General features: G+C 38.3%; 1 protein-coding gene across 2 annotated transcripts in view; it reads right to left on the bottom strand.

Annotated features, from left to right (window-relative positions):
• Positions 1-22,787, bottom strand: part of STARD13 (StAR related lipid transfer domain containing 13) — a 289,013-nt gene that overhangs the window by 226,776 nt on the left and 39,450 nt on the right. For both annotated transcript variants that reach the window (XM_069012168.1, XM_069012174.1), the window contains one exon: positions 14,235-15,141. In XM_069012168.1, the coding sequence (XP_068868269.1) occupies positions 14,235-14,984 (750 nt within the window). In that variant the 5' untranslated portion in view covers positions 14,985-15,141. The remainder of the gene's footprint in view (positions 1-14,234; positions 15,142-22,787) is intronic.

Genomic DNA, 22,787 nt, shown 5'->3' with positions numbered 1-22,787 from the left:
TCAAGACAGGGATTTAGTTAGTCCTTTTCTGAATGTTAGGCAGGGGAAAGAAGAGTGGATTGAAAACAGCCACATAAAGGAAAATTATTTTTTGTGGCAAAATTGCAGCAGATGAGTATGTTTTTGAAAATCTTTTTTGGAAAAAGCCCAGTCATTGGGAATGAGGAAGGAATCAGTGTCTTTTCCTCAACTATGTAAGAAATATATGTGCTTCATTTGACAGCCTGCTTTCTCTATAATGTGGAAACTGGATACATTCCCTAACACCCAGATAACATTCTGCTGATGTCTTAACTCCATGTTAAGGCAAGATGTGCTGTGCACCATCCCCACTTCCACTCCTCCTCGTCTTCCTACTACATTCCCTGTTTCTCTGGAAGAAAATTACAAGAGCTGCAGGCATACTCCACCAGGCCCCATGGATGATCAAGAACCATAGATACTTAAATATCTGAGTGTCAGAGAATTAATAGCCTAAACTATAGAGATTAGATTTCACTCCTCCCTGCCTAGTAAAACGAACAAAAACTTTCAACCTGGAGAAGCAAAGAGTGTTACACATAAAATTTTGAACAAGCCATTGGCTGTATCAGGGACATGTCTTGCAAGTCACCTCTCTGTGTTTCTGTTTGGGTTTTTTTTCCATCTTTTGTTTGGTAAACTGAAAGATCTATTTCTGCTACCTGCCTATGCTAAAAGCCCCAGCATCAGGTGTGCTACTATAATAACCTGCTGTAGTTTATACTTTTTCTTTTTTCTCTAAATGACAAGAATAGCCATGACAAATATAGAAACTAAGAAGCTGAAGGAATTGGGCAGAATTTAAATGCTGAATTAAGATCATCACTTAATGCATTTGTCTGTGCATTCATAGAATCCTTAATCCCTTATTAATTTATGTAGTGTGTAGTCTTATATTTTTAATTATTAATGCTAGTTATGTACCTATAGTGTTCAGAATTTGAACTACATTTCTTCTTTCAGGGATTAGAAACAGACATATGTACCATGTGAGAGATCAAAACAACTTTCAAAACTTTAACTATTCATGGTATTTGTAATTATTAATGGTATTTGTAAAGGCCTGTCTTGCTAGAATAATAAAAAAAAAAGGAACTGTGAAGTAGATGTTGTATTATTACTTCATAATACTGACTGCATATATGCCTAATACTGACCACATAATGTTTTGCTTCCCCTGGACATCTTACTTTATGAAGACTCTTTTGTGGCTTTTTTAGTCACAAACAGAAACAAAATAGTGATTATATATTTTAGCATGTCCTTTTTAGCTTGGAAAGAAGATACTGAGTTAAAAACCCTAAAAAACTTTCTGTTAAATAAATCAGTTTGATCTCAATTTTTGAAGAAAAGTTGCTTTGATAAAGCGGCCTTAGGCATCGTTCCTGAAGGAAAAGAATAGCTTCTGTGTTCCCAGAGCTTGTAAACAGATTGCTTGTACCATGTAAGTGTTTTTGTATAACACATAGGTTGGAAAATGAGGCCTAGAGCTCCAAAAAATCTGTCTTGCTGTAAGAGTATGATGGTCACTAAATAGCAAAAACTACTGTTACCAGAACCTTAAGGTTCAGTCATGTTCTCTGTCCCTTGCTTCAGATGTCTGCTGCTGGAATAAGAAGGGTTGAAGGAGAACAGTGACCTGTAGCAACTACTTTTATAATATACAGGAGTTTTGCAAAATCTTCAAAATACAAATGCACTGAAGAAGTTCTGAGGCAGGTGAAGCTGAAAGCATGAGCTTGTCCCAGGGTTTCACTTATCAAGCAGAGATTTAGCCTGACCATTATTGACTCCCAGTTCTAACATAGCTTGTATTTTGGAGTACTTTAGTTTTATTTGTATTTGCCTGGCTCTTTGTGAACTACCTTAACTGAAAGCATTCAAAAATTCTGTTTATCCTTGTTAAGGTATTTGGTAAGCTTTATTTATAAAAGTAATGGTTATTGAAAAGAACAGGAAAACGTTGTTTGGAATTACTAGGAGAATTATAAGAAAGAGCGAAAAAAACCTCCTGCTGTGGGATGATTTCCAGCATTGATAATTCTATTCATACATATTTCAGTTCCCTGTGATATGGCATATTTTAGAAAAACCCCATCAACCACAAAAATCCACATAAAAAGGTCTATTGGTGTAACTCTGCAAATAACTGAAAACAAACAATTCCTAGGCTAATTCAAGGATTTCAGCTAGTTTCTCCAGTTACGTACTTCAAACAAGTGCATTTTGAAATGCAGAAGACTTAACAGTAGCACTAATAAGCAAAATCTTGCTAGCAAAATGAAGTATAATGTAGAATTGCAAGATTTGCAGGTTCAGGAAGATCTCTAGATATCCTTGAGAAGAAAGTTTTATGTATGTTTCGGGTATATCTAAACACACCAGGATAAAGGTTGGAAGGATCACAGTTTGTATTTTAGCACTTTGCCTGAATGCAACACTTGAGGAACTTAAAAAAGTGACAAGTTCTCCCAATTGCTCTCCAATGCTGCTCACCTCTGTATAGTCCCAATGTGATATTGCTACCTGTAAAGAAAACCAAGAAAACAAACCAAAACCCGAAACAGTAACAAAAGGAATTGGGCTAGACAGCTCTTAGAGGGAAAATGTGCATAAACTGATCAATGTAAAGTTTAGCCCTGCTGGAAAAATCCTGCTTAGACAGTGTAGAAACCAGCCTAGTTGCAACCCACCCAACATAAGTTTGAATTTAAAATTTAAAATGCCAAAGTGATAGCAATTTCATATCTTACATTATAAGTGATATTCTTTTCATATAATTGATATTTGTCAATGCATCAAGCTTGATTTACTTTTCAAAGACAGCTTAATTCTGACAACTTTCCTCTGGGGAAAATACCTTTCCCTGCCAGTTAGGCTATCCAAGCTCCTTAGTAGCCCACCTAGCAAGCTGCTGGAGGCTCCTGACATATCACACCCAGGGTAAGGAATTATTCACTGTCATGGAGAATTTTGAATCTTTGGGGAGTTTTTTTTCTGAACTAGAGTAACCCTGAATTTAAAAAGAATTACTTCCTTTGCAAAATGGAATGCTTTTATTTGTAATGTTATACCTAGGAGGTTGCGGTTTTTTGATATATACTGCCAGTTTTAAATTAGATGCATAAACCAAATTTTCCTTCTCAAATTTGTACAGTTTTCAACCTCATACTTGCTACTCTTATGGATTCATTTTAATTTGCATTAGAATTAAATGCAGTGTGTTCCAAGCTGCTTGTGTGAGCACTCCTCAGTATTTGCAACCGTTTGAACACAAATTACAAATAAGAAAAAAAGCACCCATCAAGAAGGTCGAGTCATCTTTTTTTTTTTTTTTTAGCTTAGATATCTTCATTCTGTTTAATGCAACTTAAACTCATCTTCTTAAGAACTTTGTATAAAGCTGGAAACACTGCACACAGGAGATCTGAGAGCTTTTAAACTGTGAATGTATACATTCCAATTTATAGCAATTCTTACTAGAGTTTGCTGTTATTTTTTGTTTCTTTTTACTTGGAAAAGTGGCAGTTTTAAAGTTTGCTGTCTGTTATTCGCATGCAAAATGCAGGCTTTGTCATGTCTGAAAAGTTTGGTTTCAAAAGCATTTTCTGAACTTGGATAATTTTCCTTTGCCTTTATTTCAGAAAGACATGAGTTTGTTTCTGCTTGCTTGGAATATTGGGGGTTTCCCACTAAGGCTTTTTAATACCATTTCTCTCTTTTAATTTTTTTAGGGTTTTTTTTTAACCTCAGTGGCATTATGTGTCCCCCAAGACAAGGCTTGGACGATTCAAAATAGCACTTGATCTGTACTACACAAAACACAAAACAGAGGGGTATCTTGATAGCCCCCTTGCATTAGAAATGCATCATAGTATTGCAACTTTTATTTAAAAAAAACCCTAGGGTCTTTGGAATGTTTCTGTCTTCCAGGGGTAATCTTTTTTAGTTTAATCATCTTTTATCTCACAAACATAATAATTTTCCATATATCACCATTTATTTGTAATACCTTGGTAAACTCTAGAACACAGCAGATAAAAGCACACCTTGAGGTGAACTCTTGGAGTCTAGATCTTTAGTTGCAGAAATACTTGGTACTCCACTTTCTCTCAGTTTAGGCACCTATCTTGGCATGTTATTAATAGGCAGTCTGTTTATTCTTTCTTCTAGTTACTGGCTTTGTGTACTTTTCTCTTGATCTTGATATCATAAATGTACATCATAAAGAATAAAATACATACAAGTTGCGGTGTTATGTTCTGTTGTTCCGTGACAGGTTTAGCAGCTTTTTTACATTTTTTATTTAAGTAAATCAGACCCCAGACTAACTACCAAGGCTTTTGCCACAGTGAAAAGTCATTATTATGTAAATACTGAAATGTCACCATTTTACTGGTTGAATAGAAACAACAAATGGTAGCTGCAAACCTTACAGTAGTTTATCTATGATATCACTAATTACTTCACCACAAAGATTAGGTTAAAGCCAAACAAAGTTCCTCTGCACATACATTAAAAATGAGCTGTTAAATCATTGACACTAAAACATTATCTATTCTAGACCTGATCTTTGAAACATTGGATTGATAGTCTAAATGGCAAAGAATTTCAGAATCCATAGAAAGCACACATAAAGAAAGCCCAGTAGTACAATAGAAAAAGACCGGTGAGATTTTGCTGAAGTTAATTTATGGAAGAAAAAATATTTCAAATGCAGACATTGACTTCAATGTCCTGTCTGATTTATTTCAGAAGAACTCCAAGCTAATTCAGAGGAGATTTCCCTTCTCTGCACTGCAAAAGTCTTAGCTCTGAGATAATTCAAAACTAGGCAATAGTTTTACAAGAGCATCAATTTGAACAAAAGCTTGGATAGAAAGAACAATCTGTTTCCATTTTTATTACAATTTGAAATACTCCGTACTTGGAGAGATTGTTAAGGAAAGGCTTGAGGCTGATGACACTTTCCTACAGAAAGCAACCACACAAGAATGTCATAAAACGAAATCTCAGATCCATCATCCTAAACTCTCTATGAAGTTCATGACATTTAAAATACATTTTTTATGTTCCTCCAAATTGGTTTCAGTCACGTATTTCAGTGTTCACACAGATTTCTGGTTGTATGGTAGGTTGTCATGTGGCAGTACCAAAATGGTCATAGATCCCTGAGCATGTCAGGTCATGTCAGTTGGGGTCCCATGGCACTACCAAAGAAATATGTCTGTCACAATATCAAGCTAACATTATTTTATTCAAATTTCATACAAAGAAGGACAGAGGGCTCCTAGCTGTATCCCTAGAGTCTTTTTTCATTAACTGGGCATGTGTTACCTAGGAAGAAGTTTCAAAAGCACCTAAATGCCTTGTAGGAAGTGCCACAATCTTTCAGAGGGACTTCTGTGGGTGAAGAAATTTGCAACTAATTTTTCTTACTCCATCTTGAGAACGTTTACATATTACAAAATAAAGTTTTCAAGGTTTTTGATTGAGTAATGTTCTGTTTCTTTCTGTTTTGTTTGGGTTTTTTTCCTCTGCTGTACTGCAGTTCTATTGGCTGACTTGAAAAACATAACAAATCCTCACTTGGCAGCCAAACGAGCTTTAAAATGCAACCCAACCTGTTCCCCTCATCTTTTGTGCAAGTTTCCGATCTCACAGGTTCTGCTTACTGCCCATCCCACAATTTATCCAGTGCCTCCATTTGTTCGTTTAAGAAATATCTTAATTTCAATGATAAACAGATTAACAGATTCCTTCATATTTCTTCTAGTCCCCTGCACCTAAAACTCAGTCTGTAATTCTCACAGGTGCCTGTTCCCATGCTCTGACAGAGGAATGTTGTTCATCACAGCCTTCACTTAGGGCATATTTTCTGTTGACTTTTTCTCTCCTTCTGTAGAGATACATGAAACACTTGAATGGGCTCACATTGCACAGGTTCCAGATATTTTCAGATACTTTTAAAGAAGACTCTTGATATACCTCTTCTATTTTATGGACTCAATGCAACCATAAACACATAATCTTTTTTTATGTTTTCTGGCAAGAGCAATAATAATACTGGTCTTTCCTGAGGTGACCTTATGATTCTAAAATATTCAAATACACAACAAATCAAGTAGTCAATATTTGAAAAAGCCATAACTCAAGTTACATGTAATGAATATTCTCCCCTTTAGTATAATACATCTATTGTGTTAACTATATAATCTTCTGAATATTCCAGATAATATTCTACAGATAAATAAAAACAATAACAATAAATATAAACAATAAACAATGCACTAATGCTCTTGAACACACTAAAGGAGGAGTTCCCAAAATGCTGGTTTTGGGGTGTTTTAATGTGTGCACATGGGGCCATGGTGAGGCTGTGCAACAAAATTTGTTGGCAGTGTGGTATCTTTTCAGTAGGACAGCTATAAAGTTCTACACATTAACCTGAACAGCCCAAGGCTTTCACACTGTGCAAGGTAACTCAGTAATCTCACCTTCTATAATATATATATATGATATATATAAAATATGTATATAACCTAATTCAACACCAAGTACTTTGTAAATTTTCTAAAGGAGTTTGAAAGTCAAGATCAGTTGTCCTTTTGACTAATTATCCAATTTTCTTCATTACTTTATCCTGGAATTTTAATTTTCTCAGAATCTCACTATGTCAGTAATACATGCCATATGCTACATGTTTTTAGAGTGATGGCATTCTCCAAACTGCAGAAATATCAACTGCAATGCAGCCCTCTGAAGTTTTTGAGTGTTAGTCACCCCATCATATGGAGATTTGTTCATTAGCTTTGCTTTTGATAAAGGACAGGTTACATCCCGTCGTATTACAACTTTTCCCTGGAGGAAAGAGCCCAAACTGAAAGGGACTGCTCAAAATAGTTTGTAGGATATATTCCACAAAAACCAGAGTGCATGCTTTCTCCAGTCTCAACCTAGCAGCCCCTGATGCCTGCTGAAGATGATCTTGTGATTTAAAATAGGTGTACCTGCTAATGGCAAGAAGTGTATCCTTTCTAGGGCCATATATCTTTTTATTTTTTAATTCTATATTTATTGACAACGAGTGATGCATGTTAATTAAAACATGCAAGCAGCATGCAAGTATGCTGAAGAGATAAAAGGCAGTATTTTTGATAGTATCTGCATGTTTTCCTACATGATTTCAATATACCAATTTTTTTCAGTATGATCTTTATGCAAATCCTTAAATTACTATTCTTGTTATACCTTTACTGTTACTTTCCAAAATTCCTATAATTTCTCAGTAGAAACAGTTGTGTAGCTAATGTTCACAACAAGCAGGACACAACAAATGCCATATTGTAATGGGAATACTGAGGTGGGAGAAAAAAGTACTCAATACAAAATGCTGTATTCACCATTAGTCCTTCAAATTTGTGAAGCTAATAAAAAATTCTTTCTTTTAACTTAAAAGTCAAAGTCCCTAAGCCAGCATTTATCTGACTCTTAATAATAAAGAGCTGATTGTGATTATTTATTGACTGATAATAATGCATCATTGCCAAAGTAATCAGCAGTTCTCCAGTCCCTTTTCCAAGCAGGCAGAAAACAAGCATAAATGCTAAAAACTTTACAAAGTTCTACTTACCATGTCCTTTTCTATCAGCTCTAGAGAATGTGTCATTGAAATACAGAAAGTGCAAATCTTACAGACACACCAAGGAAATTAGAATGTATAAAGCTCAGTGCATCACTCCTTTCTTAGACAAGCAATTTCCCATTTTCCTCCCCTTGACTTCATAGCCTGTTCTCCCTGGGTATTATTTCAGTGCTCAGCTCTCCTACCTGGGTAGACTTCCCATGTCTGCAGAAGATGACTAAATGGAGATTATAATAACGGTATTATTCCTCACAAAGAAGTCATCACAAGTTTGCAACCATTCTCCTCCTCTAGCTTTGGAGTCTCAGTTTCACAGAGTAAAATAAAGTACAAACTTCCAAAGTATGGGAGGAATGAGAGTAGGAATTTGTACTTCACTCTAATATGTTCCTTTCTAGCTTTTGCTCTTGTACAACTGAATTAGAGAAGAAGGAACTATTGTGGGGCAATTTTCAGATAGCTTAAATTCCACCTAAGTCCCACTGCCTCATTAATGAAAACAGAAAAGTACCTCTCATAAAAGTGCTTCAGAGTGACTAAGCAAGGCACTGAGCAGGAATACAAGAGGCACAAGGACCTAGCAGAGTGTAAGCCATCCAAGTATAAGGCTAAGAAGCTTACTTTGGCAGGTCTCATACCTCATCACAGACTGCTGCTCTGTTTTGATCATTTAAATTGAATGAACTCAGTATAATCTGAATAAGGAAAATTCACGGGATCACAGAGTCATCAAGGTTGGAAGATACCTTCAAGATCATCTAGTCCAACCAGCAACCCAGCACCACCATAATCACCCTAAACCATATCCCCAAGTGCCACATCCAGATGTCTCTTGAATGCTTCCAGAGATGGTGACTCCACTACCTCCCTGGGCATCTTATTCCAATGCCTAACCATTCTTTAGGTGAATTTTTTAAAATAATATCTAATCTGAACCTCTCCTAGCACAACTTAGGGTCATTTCCTCTTGTCCTTTCACTTGAGACATGTCAGAAGACACTCACCCCCACCTGGCTACATCCTCCTTTCAGGCAATTGTAGAGAGTAATGAAATCTCCCCTGAGCTTCCTTTTCTCCAGACTAAATAACCCCAACTCCATCAATTGCACCTCATCAGACTTGTGCTCCAGACCCTTCCCCAGCTCCATTGCCCTTCCCTGGACATGCTCCAGCCCCTCAATGACCTTGTAGTGAGGGGCCCAGAACTGAACACAGGATTCAAGGTGTGGCCTTACCAGTGCCGAGTACAGGGGGACAGTCACTGCCCTGGTCCTGCTGGCCACACTAGTGCTGGTACAGGCCAGGATGCCACTGGCCTTCTTGGCCACCTGAGCACGCTGCCAGGTCAAATTAATTCATTGTCAAAGACTTAAAACTTTCTGATTCCTTTCTCATAGGGTATGATTACTTGATTAAAATGTTTACGAGTCACACAGAAGTATACATATATTTTAAGGAATGATAATTGACCTTAAGGACTATGGCTTTTGAATAAATTTTATGGTATTTATCTCCTCTATTTGGGACTGCAGCAACTGACAAGAGAAGACTGACTGATGTCATCTCCCTAGACTTCTGTATGGCCTTTGACACAGTCCCCCATGACATCCTTATCTCCAAAGTGGAGGCAAATGGATTTGAAGGGCTGGACTATTTGGTTGATAAGGAATTGGCTGGATGGACACAGCCAGAGAATTCTGGTCAATGGCTCTGTGTCCAGGTGGAGGCCACTGACAAGTGGTCTCCCTCAGGGCTCTGTCCTGGGACCTGTGCTCTTCAATATCTTCATCATTGACATCGAGAGAGAGATCGAGTGCACCCTCAGCGAGTTTTTGGATGACACAAAGCTGAGTAGTGCAGTTGACCCACCAGAAGGACGGGATGCCATCTGTGGGGACATGGAGAAACCTCAGAAGTGAGCCCACAAGAACCTCATGAGGTTCAACAAGTCCAGGCGCAAGGGGCTGCACCTGCATCAGGGCAATCCCAGACATAAGCACATGAGATTGGGAGAGGAACTCATTGAGAGCAGCCCTGCCGAGAAGAACTCGGGGGTTCTCATGGATGAAAAGCAGGACATAAGCCAGCAATGTGCCCTCACAGCCCAGAAAGCCAACTGCATCCTAGGCTGCATCAAGCAGACAAAATGAGGGGCAGATGCTATGGAAACTTCCATATTGCATCTCAGCAAATTATTCCAGCCTAAATCTTGTGGTTTAAGCTGATACAATGATTATCGAACTTTTCATTTGGCAGTGATTGTGTAATGAGGATAAAATTTACCTAACTGTAGTACAAGGATGGAACAAGGAAATTAGTGAAAGTAAATGAATAATCAACAAAAGAGAAACTGATCATCCAGGTTTTTGCTAGTAAATGACTGTTTTCTGAAATAATTTCCAGAGTTCAGTTGCCTTAACTTTAAATGTCAAAAACAATGGAGCTTTCACAAACCTGCTTCAGAACACTACAGTTTTACTTGAAGATTTACTGATGGTGAAAGGTGACGGCACAGCTCCCCTGCTAACACAATACAGAGCTGTACACGGAAGCTGTCTGTGACATTGTACTGGCCACTCCCATACCTGTGCAGCCTCCTCCAAAAGTCTTTGAACTTAAGTCTGAAGGCCAAATCCTGACAAAGATATTCATTGTGAACACTACCTTAATTAGCAAATTATCTGTTTCGGTCATCTTGTCTCTCCTGGGGAGTGGCATCTCACTCTTTGTTTGACCCGGCTGAACAAGGTTAACATTCAATGCAAATATTAGTCCATCATTATGGTCCTTTAAACAAACAAGCAGGTTCGGTGTAGATCTTCCTAAATGTGTTGAAAGAGGCATGATGTAAATATGTGTGCAGACATAGAGGCTGCAGAGAGGCTGCTGGAGTACCTAGCACGTCCTAATGGCTACTCTACACGTTCCTTTCCAGCACATGGCCTTGCTGACTTATCCCCTTGTCTCTCAAGGGAGAGAGAAACAATAGAGGAAGTTGTGACAACTCAGTTAGGTGCCCTAAGTAATGTCAACAGCAACAGAAACCGTTTTGGCTGTTCCAGTTGCTAATATGGGCTGCCCAAAGAAACTATTTGAAATTGCCCCAGAAGGGTTTTCAGTTTGCTGCCGTGCTGGTAGGACTCTGCTTGTCTCTTTGCAGCAGCCAACAATATTAGCAGGATTTCTATACAATTCCCGAGGTGAGGGAAGATCCATGACAATTCACACTGTCAAGGGTATGATTTCATAATACTTTCATATTGTCTAATATCTGTCCAATATCTTCAATTTTTTGCTTGCCTGAAATGCTACTCCTGAAAGTAACACATACTGTTTTCAGACTACGTAAAGATAGGATAAGCTTACAGATGGAAAGTTGAATAGTAGTTCCTGGTTCAATATGGTCATCAGCTGTGTCCTGCTCAGTATGGTTTGAAGAAATGACAGTCTAGAAAAATGTTATGTTTAAGAAGCTATTCTCAATAATTTATTGCCCCTGAACACAGAGATGGCTGCATGCACAAACACTGTATCAAGTTTGATATGAAGACTTGAAGTTAAACAAGGAAAAATGGCTGAAGGTGCCACTTCAGATCTGTAAAAGAATCTCTGGACAGAATTAACCAAATAATCAGAATTATTTAGGTTGGAAAGAACCTTTAAGAACATTTAGTCCAACTATTAGCCTAAGTATTTGGGCAGAACTATGTTTGGGCATTAAATGTACTGCTGATTGCAGACTCCTGACAAAGAAAAACAGATTGCCAAATTTAGATTTTATGAGAAGGCACAGGAAATATATGTGGAACTGCTCTAAGGGTGGAAACTCGGGGACCATGCTGAATTCATAAAGTGAACAGAAGTATCATTTATCTTGTACCACTCAGAAGAGGCAGAAGCTGTATGCCTTTGGAAGAAAAAGAAAGAGATTTTCTTAAAGGGCACCATTATATGAATTGTTTTCAGCAGTTTCTTCCACTTGACGTAGAGTTGGCAGCATACACAAGATTAATTTTTTCAATCTTCCCTCTACTTGTTTATTGTTCAGTGCACTTGAAGATTTGTGTCTGCTTGTTAATTAGAATGAAACAAGAAGTTCAACAGTTGCCACCTAAATGCTTGTAACAGTTATTTAAAAGGAGATTGGGACACTGACTCTGCTTGTGGTGACTGCCTGCAAGGGCCGGCGCTTCCATCTTGGACAAGGTGACAGCCTTTCCTCCTTTCTAGACCTAAAATAGGAGGTTTGCAGTCAGTAACAAGTACATCTGGCTAGGAATGCCCCTGTGGGGTAGATGTTAAACACAATTCACTGTGAACTCCAGTAGCAAGGATTTAGCCAGGATCTGGTGCAGGGTGTTGTGTGTGATAGTCTGTATGTGTATGGCCAAAGTAATCTGTTTATTATATGATTTTTAAGTTTAAGGTTTAGCAGGAACAGTTGCTCTTGTCGGGATTTTTACCCCATGCTGTCTTTATTTATTTAATTTCTTTCCACTAGAAAGACATTTCTTCCCAACACCATTTCTAAACAATAGAAATAAGTAACTTGACAATGACATACATTTGCTTCAACCAGAGTCATGGGGAGAGTTTTTAGTCTGAATAGTAATGCATGACTGCTGCTAAAATTTGAGAGACAAGATAATCTTAATTTTTTTAAGTTGTTTTTTTTTTTAATTATTGGAGGCTTTCCTAGAATGACACATACTTATTTACATAGAAAAAAATCAAAACCAGTACTACATCATTGCTTCCAGTTTTTGAAATGTTTTGACACATTTACTGGGATTTAATAGGTAATTTCACATGCTTGTCTGGCAATTTATAATCCATTATTTTGCACTACAAGCTGCATCCTTGAGCTTATTTTATAGCATAGACATAAAGTAAACTGAATGACAACATCTCCTGGCCTCTCCCTTTTATCTATGGGAATGACCTTCAGTAAAGAGAATTCAAAGGGTATTGTGCATCCATTTTGAGACATACTATTGTCATTAATGTGAATGTTTCTGAGTAAATGCGGAAGTAAGACTTGGCTTAGGTTAGAGTAGCAATGCAATTACTTAGTAAACCACGTGTCATGAGAACCTCTCAGAGTCAGTTGCATCAAAAGCCACACTGTTTGGGAACAATCTTTGGGCCTTGGTCTTCTAATATTATCTGCTGCAAAAAATTTCTAGAAATCTGGCTTATTTCTTCGTGTGCTTATGGGTTTCTGCAGTAAAGTTGGGATATGTATGAAACACAGCACAAAAGTCCCACTCAGATAGGGAGGGCAGAATTAGTCACCCCAAACTGGAGGCAGATTAGGACTAAAGGAGAGAAGCAATTAAGTATTGTACACCACAGTTTTGACATAAATACAGACATTATAGTCCAAATTCTACTTCCTTTCATTTAATCAGAAATCAATGAAGCAGCTCTGTGTTATATATAGAAGTAAAAGGAAAACTGCAGGCAGAGTAAAATGAAACACACTGGGTAAAAGACTAGGACTACTAGGACTACTACTAAGCCTGGTTTTCAAGGCATAGAGCAGATTTACATGGTAAATAACTTCTTTTAAAAGCTGGAGGAAGGAGAAGAGAGAGGAAGGAAAGGTATGCCTGACCTGCACGTTAAAACCAATTTGTTCTTCAAGGTCAGGAACACTGGAATTCTAAGGGTTTGTTTTTGCCCACTATTTGGAGTCACTTCATATTTTTGTACTAGAACTGAACTTCTCCAATCATAAACATGTTTAGCTCCAGTCATTTGGTTTGTCACCAGCTGGGGGCAGGGGGGAAACCATGCTTATTTTCCAGACTAGTGACAATTCAACTGGGAGGCTTCTGTTCCTCCAGTTCCAATAAACAAAGTTAATTTACTCTACCTTTTTTTTTTTTTTCTGGAAAGGTTATATATAGTTGGATGATTTTTTTTTTTTTTTTTTACACAGGGTTTTTAATTTTGTCCTGAATCTTCTGTTTTCATTTTGGCCTCTGGTCTATAGAACATCATGATGTATAACAGTGCAGATACAAAAAAACAAACCCAACCAAAAAAATATTATATACCAGTTTTTAACTTGTTCTCCATACTGTTTTAATGAAATAATAGTACAGAAAACAGTTATTAAGTGGAAACAGTGCTGTGGGTTAAGTAGCTCAGTGCTACAGTGTCACCACACTAAAAGCCCATTTTTCAGCATGAAGAAATATATTCTGCTCCAAGACTAAATGTGAGTTCTATCCCTTTGGAACAGTCCTCAGACTGTATGCTGTACATGGCACGATATATGATCTTATAGGAATGTAGGAATTGTTCCCATTATTAAAAAAAAAAAAAAAGTAAAACAGAAAACCGAAGTTTAAAGTTCAGGCTAATAGAAGTGTGGTCAATCTGAAGTAAGATTTGTCTAGTGAAAAAATCTAGTTTACTTTTACTGTAGGTTTAGGTTCTTAATTTTGTAATTCATTATCACCCTATAACAATCTACACAACTCCTTTTTCTCCTGTAACCAACCTTGAATGACACCACTTATTTAAAACACACTTGAAACTAAAGAGTAGCTTGTATTACCTCCAGCTCCATGTGTTTTTCTTCCTTGTCATGGTCCTTCAATGGCTTTTCAGAATGATTATTGCAGTCTTCTAAATGACAGATGTGCTGATATTTAGTAAGTTCATGTTTAGCTTGCTTTCTTTGAGAAACATTCCTTCTCTGAAGACCTTTGAAAAATGCCTCATACAATGGCAGTTCTGTAAATGTATCATCATCACCTCTGTTATCTGCTTCTTCCTCTTCAGGACAAAAATCATCTGCTTCTCCTGCCTCGCAAATATGGAGCTTAGTGTCAGCTTCATGTGATAAAAATTCAAAATCAGAAAATGTGATAGCACTTGATTTGTGTTTTATGACTCTGATCTCATGATTTGCTGCTGGTTTCTTGTCTGAATTTTTTCCTGTAAGGACTGGCCACTCTGTGTGCATGGGAAGGTTTAAAGGATCTTCCTTTGGTGTGTGCCTTGTAGAACAGGATAATTCTTCACAAAGGTGCTTTGTCTCAGGCTGGTTGGTGGCACTGGCACACCCTGCAGCCATGCCAAGTTGTAAGGATGTCTCGTGGTCCAATAAGGATGACAGAGACAGCAAGCTCGGCTCAGGTTCCAGTGGCACATTCTGAAATTCATATGGGCTTGCCTGATTTTCTATTTTGCTTTGGTATTCTTCATACTTTGCTTCCTTTGTAGACCCCACGCACTTGGCAGGTGTAAGATAAGGTAAGCCCTGTTCTTCATGGATGTTAGTTTCCATTCCAATGGGTTTCATCCATCAGAGATCAAAATTACTTCATTCTTGCTTTTCTTAAGAAACATAAATCTGCAAATGTAGCCGGGAAATATATTCTTAGTTTTCCAAAACCATGATCACACAGTCATTACTAATGCCTGAATTCTCATATAAACCATCTGAATCCTCTCAGATCCTGAAAAAAAAAAAAAATTAATGCCAACATGCTTGCAATGGAGTGCATCAGCAAAAGTAATCCTTAAACATGAAGTGTCCATATCAAATTTACTTCAGATTTACTTATGCCTCTTGAAAAATGTTTCATGTATGCAGATTAAATGAACTTAAAACACGAGAATTTTGACTTGTTTTGCTTAGAGACTGGGAAAGAAATGGCGAATGCAGAAATGTTTTTTAATTAATGACTTTAAGTTGATTATTGACACGGTGGTTCAGAATAATTTAAAGTAATGTTAGATATATGCTTGTTATCCAAACATGCCTCTGTTCACTGTATTTTCATTGTCTGTTAAATCACTGGCAACTTTTACACTGCTCTGATAAAGCTACTAAAATGCCATAGGGAAGACTAAGGAACAAAACATAGGGATATGTCATAAGGAAAATTGACAGAAAAGAAGGTGTCAGTACAGGTATGATTTTGTGTATCTCGAATTCAGTGAATTGCCAATGCAGTGCAGCACTTGTCCATTTCCAATAGATTTGAAAAGCAAAAGGAGGAGGCTAAAAGTAGCAGAGAGCTTCAGCACTACATTAGAGTTGTCCCTGTCTGCTTTAAAAGTCTTAATGTCCATGCTCACATCTACGCAGTGCACCTCCAATGCACTGGGAGAAGGGAGCAGCTGAAGAACCGATCCTGCATCACTGAATATCTTACATTCACCCATACATGTCATTTACTTCTTGTGACAGATTGAATATTGATAGTATTTATTTTAATGATTGTTTCAGTACTCCATCTGTGAGAGAGCAAAGCAGAACAGAAGCTTTTCAAAATAAAAAGAGAAGCTTAAGCCTTTGATGTATGTGGCAAACCTGTCAGTGATGAGGAAGACATGTCAGAAGGCAGCACTGTTACTGTCAAAGTGGGAAGAAAGCAAAGTTAGATGCTGGCATGTGATATGCCTGTCACTGCATGTGCCATAGACTGAGCAGTGCACACCAGCTAGGCATATTTTAGTCCTGGTTAGTGTATGTTTTACCGCTACAGGCATGCATTTGGTAATAGAAGGAATACTGTTACACATCCAGAAAATCTGGATTTATTGTATTACCTTTGTCATTTGAACTGCAGCTGTAATAGATGTGAGCATGCAGGTACACACTGTTTATGCAGACCTCCTCTCAGCTACTGATAGCTATTTAAATGTTAGACATTATTGTAAACTGTCTAACCTCCTGCTGGAGTCAGTGGAGAGAGAAAAATGCTTCCAGAAGGTAAATGTTCTCACTTATCTTGTTTATCTATTTTGATGTGGGATGAGTCTCTGTCCTGTCTTGACTGCCTAATACAAAACTGTGGATAATGTTTAGACAAAAAGCTCACAGCAGTCATTCTGCCTTCAGAGGGACAAATAAAGTCAAGAAAAGTCTCAGCCCCTCTCTGTGGTACACAATAATCATAGATTGCATTGTCTATGCGTGAATGAGAAACCTACTTCTAAGCCCTCATTTTCTCAGGTGCTTCAGGTTAGTCATCTACATAGAATTGATTTCACTTCCAGAGGTGCTGAACACCCTTGGTTCTTGCTTAACAGTGGGAGAACTAGTTGAGCACAAATTGAAAAGACCCCACATTCCCAGCTTTAGATGGAACGATTGGAATAACTAACATTTCACACAATATCTTGTACATTGTGGGCACAGTGAAAAAGCTTCCTCCCATTTCAGGTGATTATTGTCTCTGCTTCACTATGAGCCATCACTGTTGCTTCTGAGTCCCGGACACCCAGCACCCTGGAAGAAGGCACACTGCCAGCACCCATGTTCCCACCACACAAAACCAGCTATAAGCCAATAAGATCTGCCTAATCTAGTAGACTGCCCTAAGGGCAGCAAAAGAGCTTTGGCCTGCCTGGCTGCCCACATCAGGTGAGAGGGTTGGTTGTGTCCACCAGCCACCAGCTGCTGGTGGCTGTCCCGTTCTTCATCTTATGGTAGTTCCAGAAGAAATACCAGTGCTCAGGTCTCCAGGTCTCCTCCAGGGATTCTCTTTCCCTGTCTTCACCCCAGTTGCAGTGCTAAGTTTGGTTTAACAAGCTGCAGCTTTCCCAGAGAGCTCAGCAGGGCTGCTTAGGGCAGGACAGCCATTCTGTCCTCCCGTAGCCTTTTTGGATGGCCCCGCATTCTTGCTCCAGCCAGCTGTCAGCTCAGCAACACAGTGAACAGCAAAGCAGGTGAGAAGGGTCCCTCCATGAGGGCTTCAGAGGACCTTTAATGTAGCATCACATCCCAGCGATCCCCAGAGGCAAAGAGACCTCGTGATCCCGGCGCAGGTGGGTTTTCTCAGGGGCTCAGGGGTTGGGGTACAGGAAACAATAGGGAGAGCCTGAGGGAGCAGCAGGGCTAGGGGCAGGGGAATGCGGAGGGGAAATACGGGATCAGAAAAGCAGTGGGTAAACAGATCACCACACACCGCTTCTTAGTCACATTTTCTTCCCATCCTTGGCCCATTCCCTGGACCCTCTTTAGTTTTGGTAATGCTGCCAAGCAGGATCTGCTGTGATGGCATCTGTGGAAATACACCTTTGTGCTCATAGTAATATCTTTGCTGTAATAAGCCCAACATTTAGCAAAAAATTTCTCCAGAAGCAGTTACAGAAATTCACAGGATCACAGCATGGGTCGGATTGGAGGGGATCACAGTAGGTCATCTGGTCCTGCTCAAGCAGGGCAATCCTGGAGCACATGGCACAGGATTGTGTGCAGACATTTCTTGAATATCTCTGGTGAGAGAGATTCCACAACCTCTCTGGGCAATCTGTTCTAGTCACTTGCGCAATAAAGAAGTTCTTCCTCATATTTAGGTGGAACTTCCTGTGCATCAGTTTCTGCCCTGTACATCAAATTCTGCAGTAAGCATGCATGGGCTAAGTGAATTATGTATTTTTTATTTCTATTATTTTTAGGATGATGCTTTAGACTCCCAAACATGAATTATCATCCAAAATATTGTATTTTTCATTATCTCTCTATAGAACTCTGTATTACTAACATTTAAAACCAATACCCAACTTCTCTTAAAACTTTACTAAGTTACTTCTCTCAAATGAGTTTTAGTTTTTACAGGATATGATGTAAAGCTGTAATTTTTACAGTTTAATTGCAAAAATCATGAAAGAGTTTTTCTGTTTACTAGATTTGCTTATTCTATTGTACTGTTTATTTTTCCTGGGATGAGACTGGAACAAATCAAGTGTGCAAAAGCAGGATGGTTTTGCACAAGTATGGCAAGAAATCTCTTAGGAGGAAGTGGTGAGAAGAGAAGGTCAGTTTACCCTTGTTCATCCTGTGCAACATATCTCTTTACTCAACCTAGCAGTGACTAGAAAAAAACTCACACTTTTATGTATAATATTAAATTCCATATTTATAAAGAGTTACACATAGACGTTTCTAGCTCCTAAAAATGGAGCATTCTTGGCAAAGCAGAGAATTCAGAAATCTTGCCCACAGCAAAATTTGTGACTCAGAGTGCTCTGAACATTCAAGAGCTAAATCTGTACATGTCGCAAAAGGTCTCTAAGACAGTCCTGCAAAATAATGTAATTCTCACCACAGTGATGAATGTATGCACACACAAGTTCTGAAAACTAATAATCTTTCTGGAGAAGGTCTTCAAGGCTTTATAAATAGGGAGATTGCTTTCGTATGCATATGTAATTCTAAATATATACTGTAGCTTTAGCTCTACTGGTAGAAGCCAGTGTAGGTAAGGATGTGGAATAATGAAAGTGTATGTATGGTTTTCAAATAAAAAGGGAATGCAGGACTATCACAGGTAACTGTCCAACCAGAACTGACTCCAAGCGGCATTTGTAAGAGAAAGAAAATTTAAAAGCAGCACTCATAGTAACAGGAATTTTTTTTGTTAAATGTGAAATGCATATCTGAGTGTAGCAACTTCAGATGTTTACACATGTGAGTGTAAAACTTACAAATAGAATGTTATTTATTAATGAAAACTCCTTACCAATCAGCAGTAATTTAATACAGATTTGTGATCTAGCTAGTGTGTATAGGAAGTGTGTATGTGAAGCCTCACAGACCAACTTCTGTGTATCATGCTCTACTGGCTTGATTTCGCTTTGCCGGAACTCAAATTATTTTGATTTATTTCATAGGGTTACTCTTACAGCAAGTTACTAAAACAGTTTTTCAAACATAGCTTAAATTAGTGCATTTCAATACCCATTATGTGTTTTGGTGTTGTAGAGCATGTGAATATGTGTAACTTTTTCAGTTTAAATTCTATTTAAATCTGAACTGACACAGTAAACCGGCAAATCAAGTCCTGATCTTGGCTGAAACAGTACACCAGTCATCTAAAATAAAAAGTTTCTACCTCTCAGGCTCTAGTGCATTTTTTTCCCTTTCATAATGACTTTGCTTAGTATTTTCTATTGACTTTTACAACCTTCCTCTGAAAAATTAAGCAAACAAGGCAAGAGAATATGAGATACATAGACTAAGAGAAAATGATGAGATTAGGATTTTTTCCTGATGACAATTTACCTGTTTTGCAAGGTAACCTCATATTTTTCAATTCAGTTAATTTCCATAAGTGTAACAACAGGAACTGCGTGAGTAGCCAAAAGATCCTCCAAGCATTGGGGCAGAACAGAAAAAGAAGTGAGCAGATCCTTAACAAAAGACATTTCAGCTTCCTTGGTGCACAAGAACTCTGTCAACAGAAGTGTATGTGAGAATCCCTGGGGCGAAAACAGCCTTCTGCAAGCATTGGCCAAATTATTCACAGAAAAAGACAGAAAAAAAAGGAGAGGGAAGGAAAAAAATAAAAAGAGAAAGTAAGAGCTTGCTTCATAGGAACACCAGGCACTTCTAAAAATACAGCATGACCTCATTCTTCACATTATGCCAGACCTTAATATTGTGCTTTGCTTTATCACCTGGAGCACCTGGAGTCAGGTTCCCACTGCTTGAGTCTGGATGCTGTCAGATTTTGAAAAGGTAGGGAGTGAAATGCCTTTTGATGTAGTATAAAGCCAGTGTAAAGGAGTACCAAAATTAGCTTTCCATGTCACTTGCAAATTCTAATTATTTTTTGCCTATGTTTCGTCAAGACCTATATTTGCTGCCAAAGCTTTACAAGTCTTCCCTTTTATATATATTAATAGAATCATAGCTTGCAGACAGACTTCTGCATACGCTGCAAAATGTAGCTGTAGAGCAAGTTACTGGACACATGAGTTTCTGAGTGTGATTATAAGTCAGTTATTTGAAAATATAGCCTGGAAAGGAGAAGGATGTATTGTCACTGGAAATATGGGGTGAGAAGTCTCTGAGTTATAGTTCAATTTTGGAAGTGTTTTTCTATATTGCTTTTGATTAGAGCAAACAGCAAAAATGGAAAAGCTACAATACCCTTCTACTTGTGTAATGGATGTAGTCATGTACTCAGGCTTGTAGCTGTAGATTACATTTTCCACCTTGAGATATCCAGGCACAGATACTTGGCACAGATACTGCCACATCTATGTCCATCCTGACTCATTTCAGTGAGTGAAGGAGGTGGCACTGAGATGCTGGTTTCTCTTACACCTCATGCTTCTGATTGCCTTCACTGAAGTTGAGCAGTATTTTATTCAGTAAAGAATTTGGCATAGTTATGAATGAGTCAGTCAGCAGATGAAGCCACATCTTGAGGCAACCATTTTTCAGGAATTACTTCATAGGACAGTGTTATTCCAGGACAGCTGCACTACCAGGTCTGTCTACTACCAGCTTTGCCATCACTGCCCCCACCTCCACTGTGTCAGAAGCTCATTCCCTTTGCCAAGGGAAGTAAAATATCTTCTCAAATGCAATAAACTACAATGATAAATAGACACTTGATTAATTTAATAGTGCTTACATTCATTTTTGTCTTAGATGCAACTGTTGGCGGCAGATGTACTGTTTTCCAAACTCCCTCTTAACAATGTCAGCAATTATTTACAGCTGGACCTACTTGCAGTATATAGGAGGAAAGACTGCTATGAGGGGAATCATTGACACATTTTGTGCTATTAGCTGAGCCTGAGGCTGAGTTTAATCCAGCTGAGGCACTAACATCCTGTCAGTGTGCTGACTCAATTGTATTTCTGTCTAAACCAGCATTTCCAAAGGCATTGTCATTGTCACCTTACACCGTGTGGTAGTTGCAAATAAGGTGAGAAAATACCCTCTACAATACAATTATTGCCCTTCCTAAGACCCTAGATCCATGGGCAATGTTTAGTTCTAGTTAGTTTACATGAAGTGGGCCTTGATTTTGCAAATCTTTGTGCTCTGTGCAGCCCATGAATAGCATGGTTACAATGCTGAGCAAAACCAAATGGCAGGAATATGTGATCAGCAGTATAGTATCTTCAAAGAATGAGGTCTGTCTTTCCTTCTGCCAATAGGCATCTTTTACCATTGCCTTCAGTGTGTTGCTTTTGTATTCCCTGTTCTGCCTCACGTACCTTGTCTTACCTGCATGACGTGTATCGTCAATCTCCTGATAAGGTACTGGCTTAACCTGATAAGGTTGTTTGACTGCATGCTTTTAGAAGGTGATTTTCAGTGATTTAAGATTACACTCTGAATTACTCAAGGAATTAAACCTGATGTAAAGATGTTGCCCTAGAATACTTTGGCTTTGTTTTTATATGGGCAGTGCAATCAATGTGGAACAGGAAAGCAGCCAGCCCATGGACACTGTTCACAAACACAAGCTCCAAAATGAACCAACACCTGATAAGTATTTTGAAAATAACACTCAATAAACCACATAGGAAAAAAAGTCTTTGTTCCTTCAGCTGATGATCTTTACATTGGTAAGATCCCACATCTTTATCTAAGCTGCCAGTCCACACCAAAGTCAGGAAACAGCCCTTCTGCAAGCAAAGACACAGAGGTATGAGCTGCTTCTCCTTCCAGTTGAAATACTACCACTGTTCCTTCTGCTTGTAAAATGAAATTATGTATGTTATGTATGGGATGCTCAATGGACTGTTTGGAAATTAATCTTCATTTTGCACAAGTGGAAAGAAGCTGGAAGGACCAATTTTTTTTCCATATTGGAAGATGTCTAGGATAACATAAAGGTCGTTCTGTTCATACCTTTTTTTTTTAAGCTCCTGAAAGAGAAATGACCTAAGACAACCACTTCTCACTCTACAAGTTAGGTAAATAACAAGCAGCTTGGTTTTGGGTTTTTTGTGTTTAGCTCTTCTCTATTCAGAATTGTTTATCAGCAAAAAATTCTCCTTCACAACAGCCTGCGTCTTCCAAAATTACACATATCCCTCTGAGAAATCCCTGCTGAACCTGTGACACCCACTAGCAGCCAAAAGCAGTTATTTTGGCATTTCACAGGGGCAGGCGCTGGTATGGTCTGTTTTTGCATGGTTCATAACTCCTTAAAATGAAAGAAATTAAGTTCTTTAAATTTATTTCCCTCTCTGAAAAAGAAAAATATATCACCGTCTTGGGTGCCTTCATGAGAAAGTATCAGTTTAGATTACTTTAGATCACTTTAACCATTATTATCCACAATTTGCATATAAGGAATTGGATGCTTGCATCTACCATGACCACACAGTCAGCAGAAGAGTT

The sequence above is a fragment of the Aphelocoma coerulescens genome, chromosome 1, assembly GCF_041296385.1.
Source record: "Aphelocoma coerulescens isolate FSJ_1873_10779 chromosome 1, UR_Acoe_1.0, whole genome shotgun sequence".
NCBI classification, from domain to species: Eukaryota; Metazoa; Chordata; class Aves; order Passeriformes; family Corvidae; genus Aphelocoma; species Aphelocoma coerulescens.
This window is presented reverse-complemented; position numbering and strand designations above follow the sequence as displayed.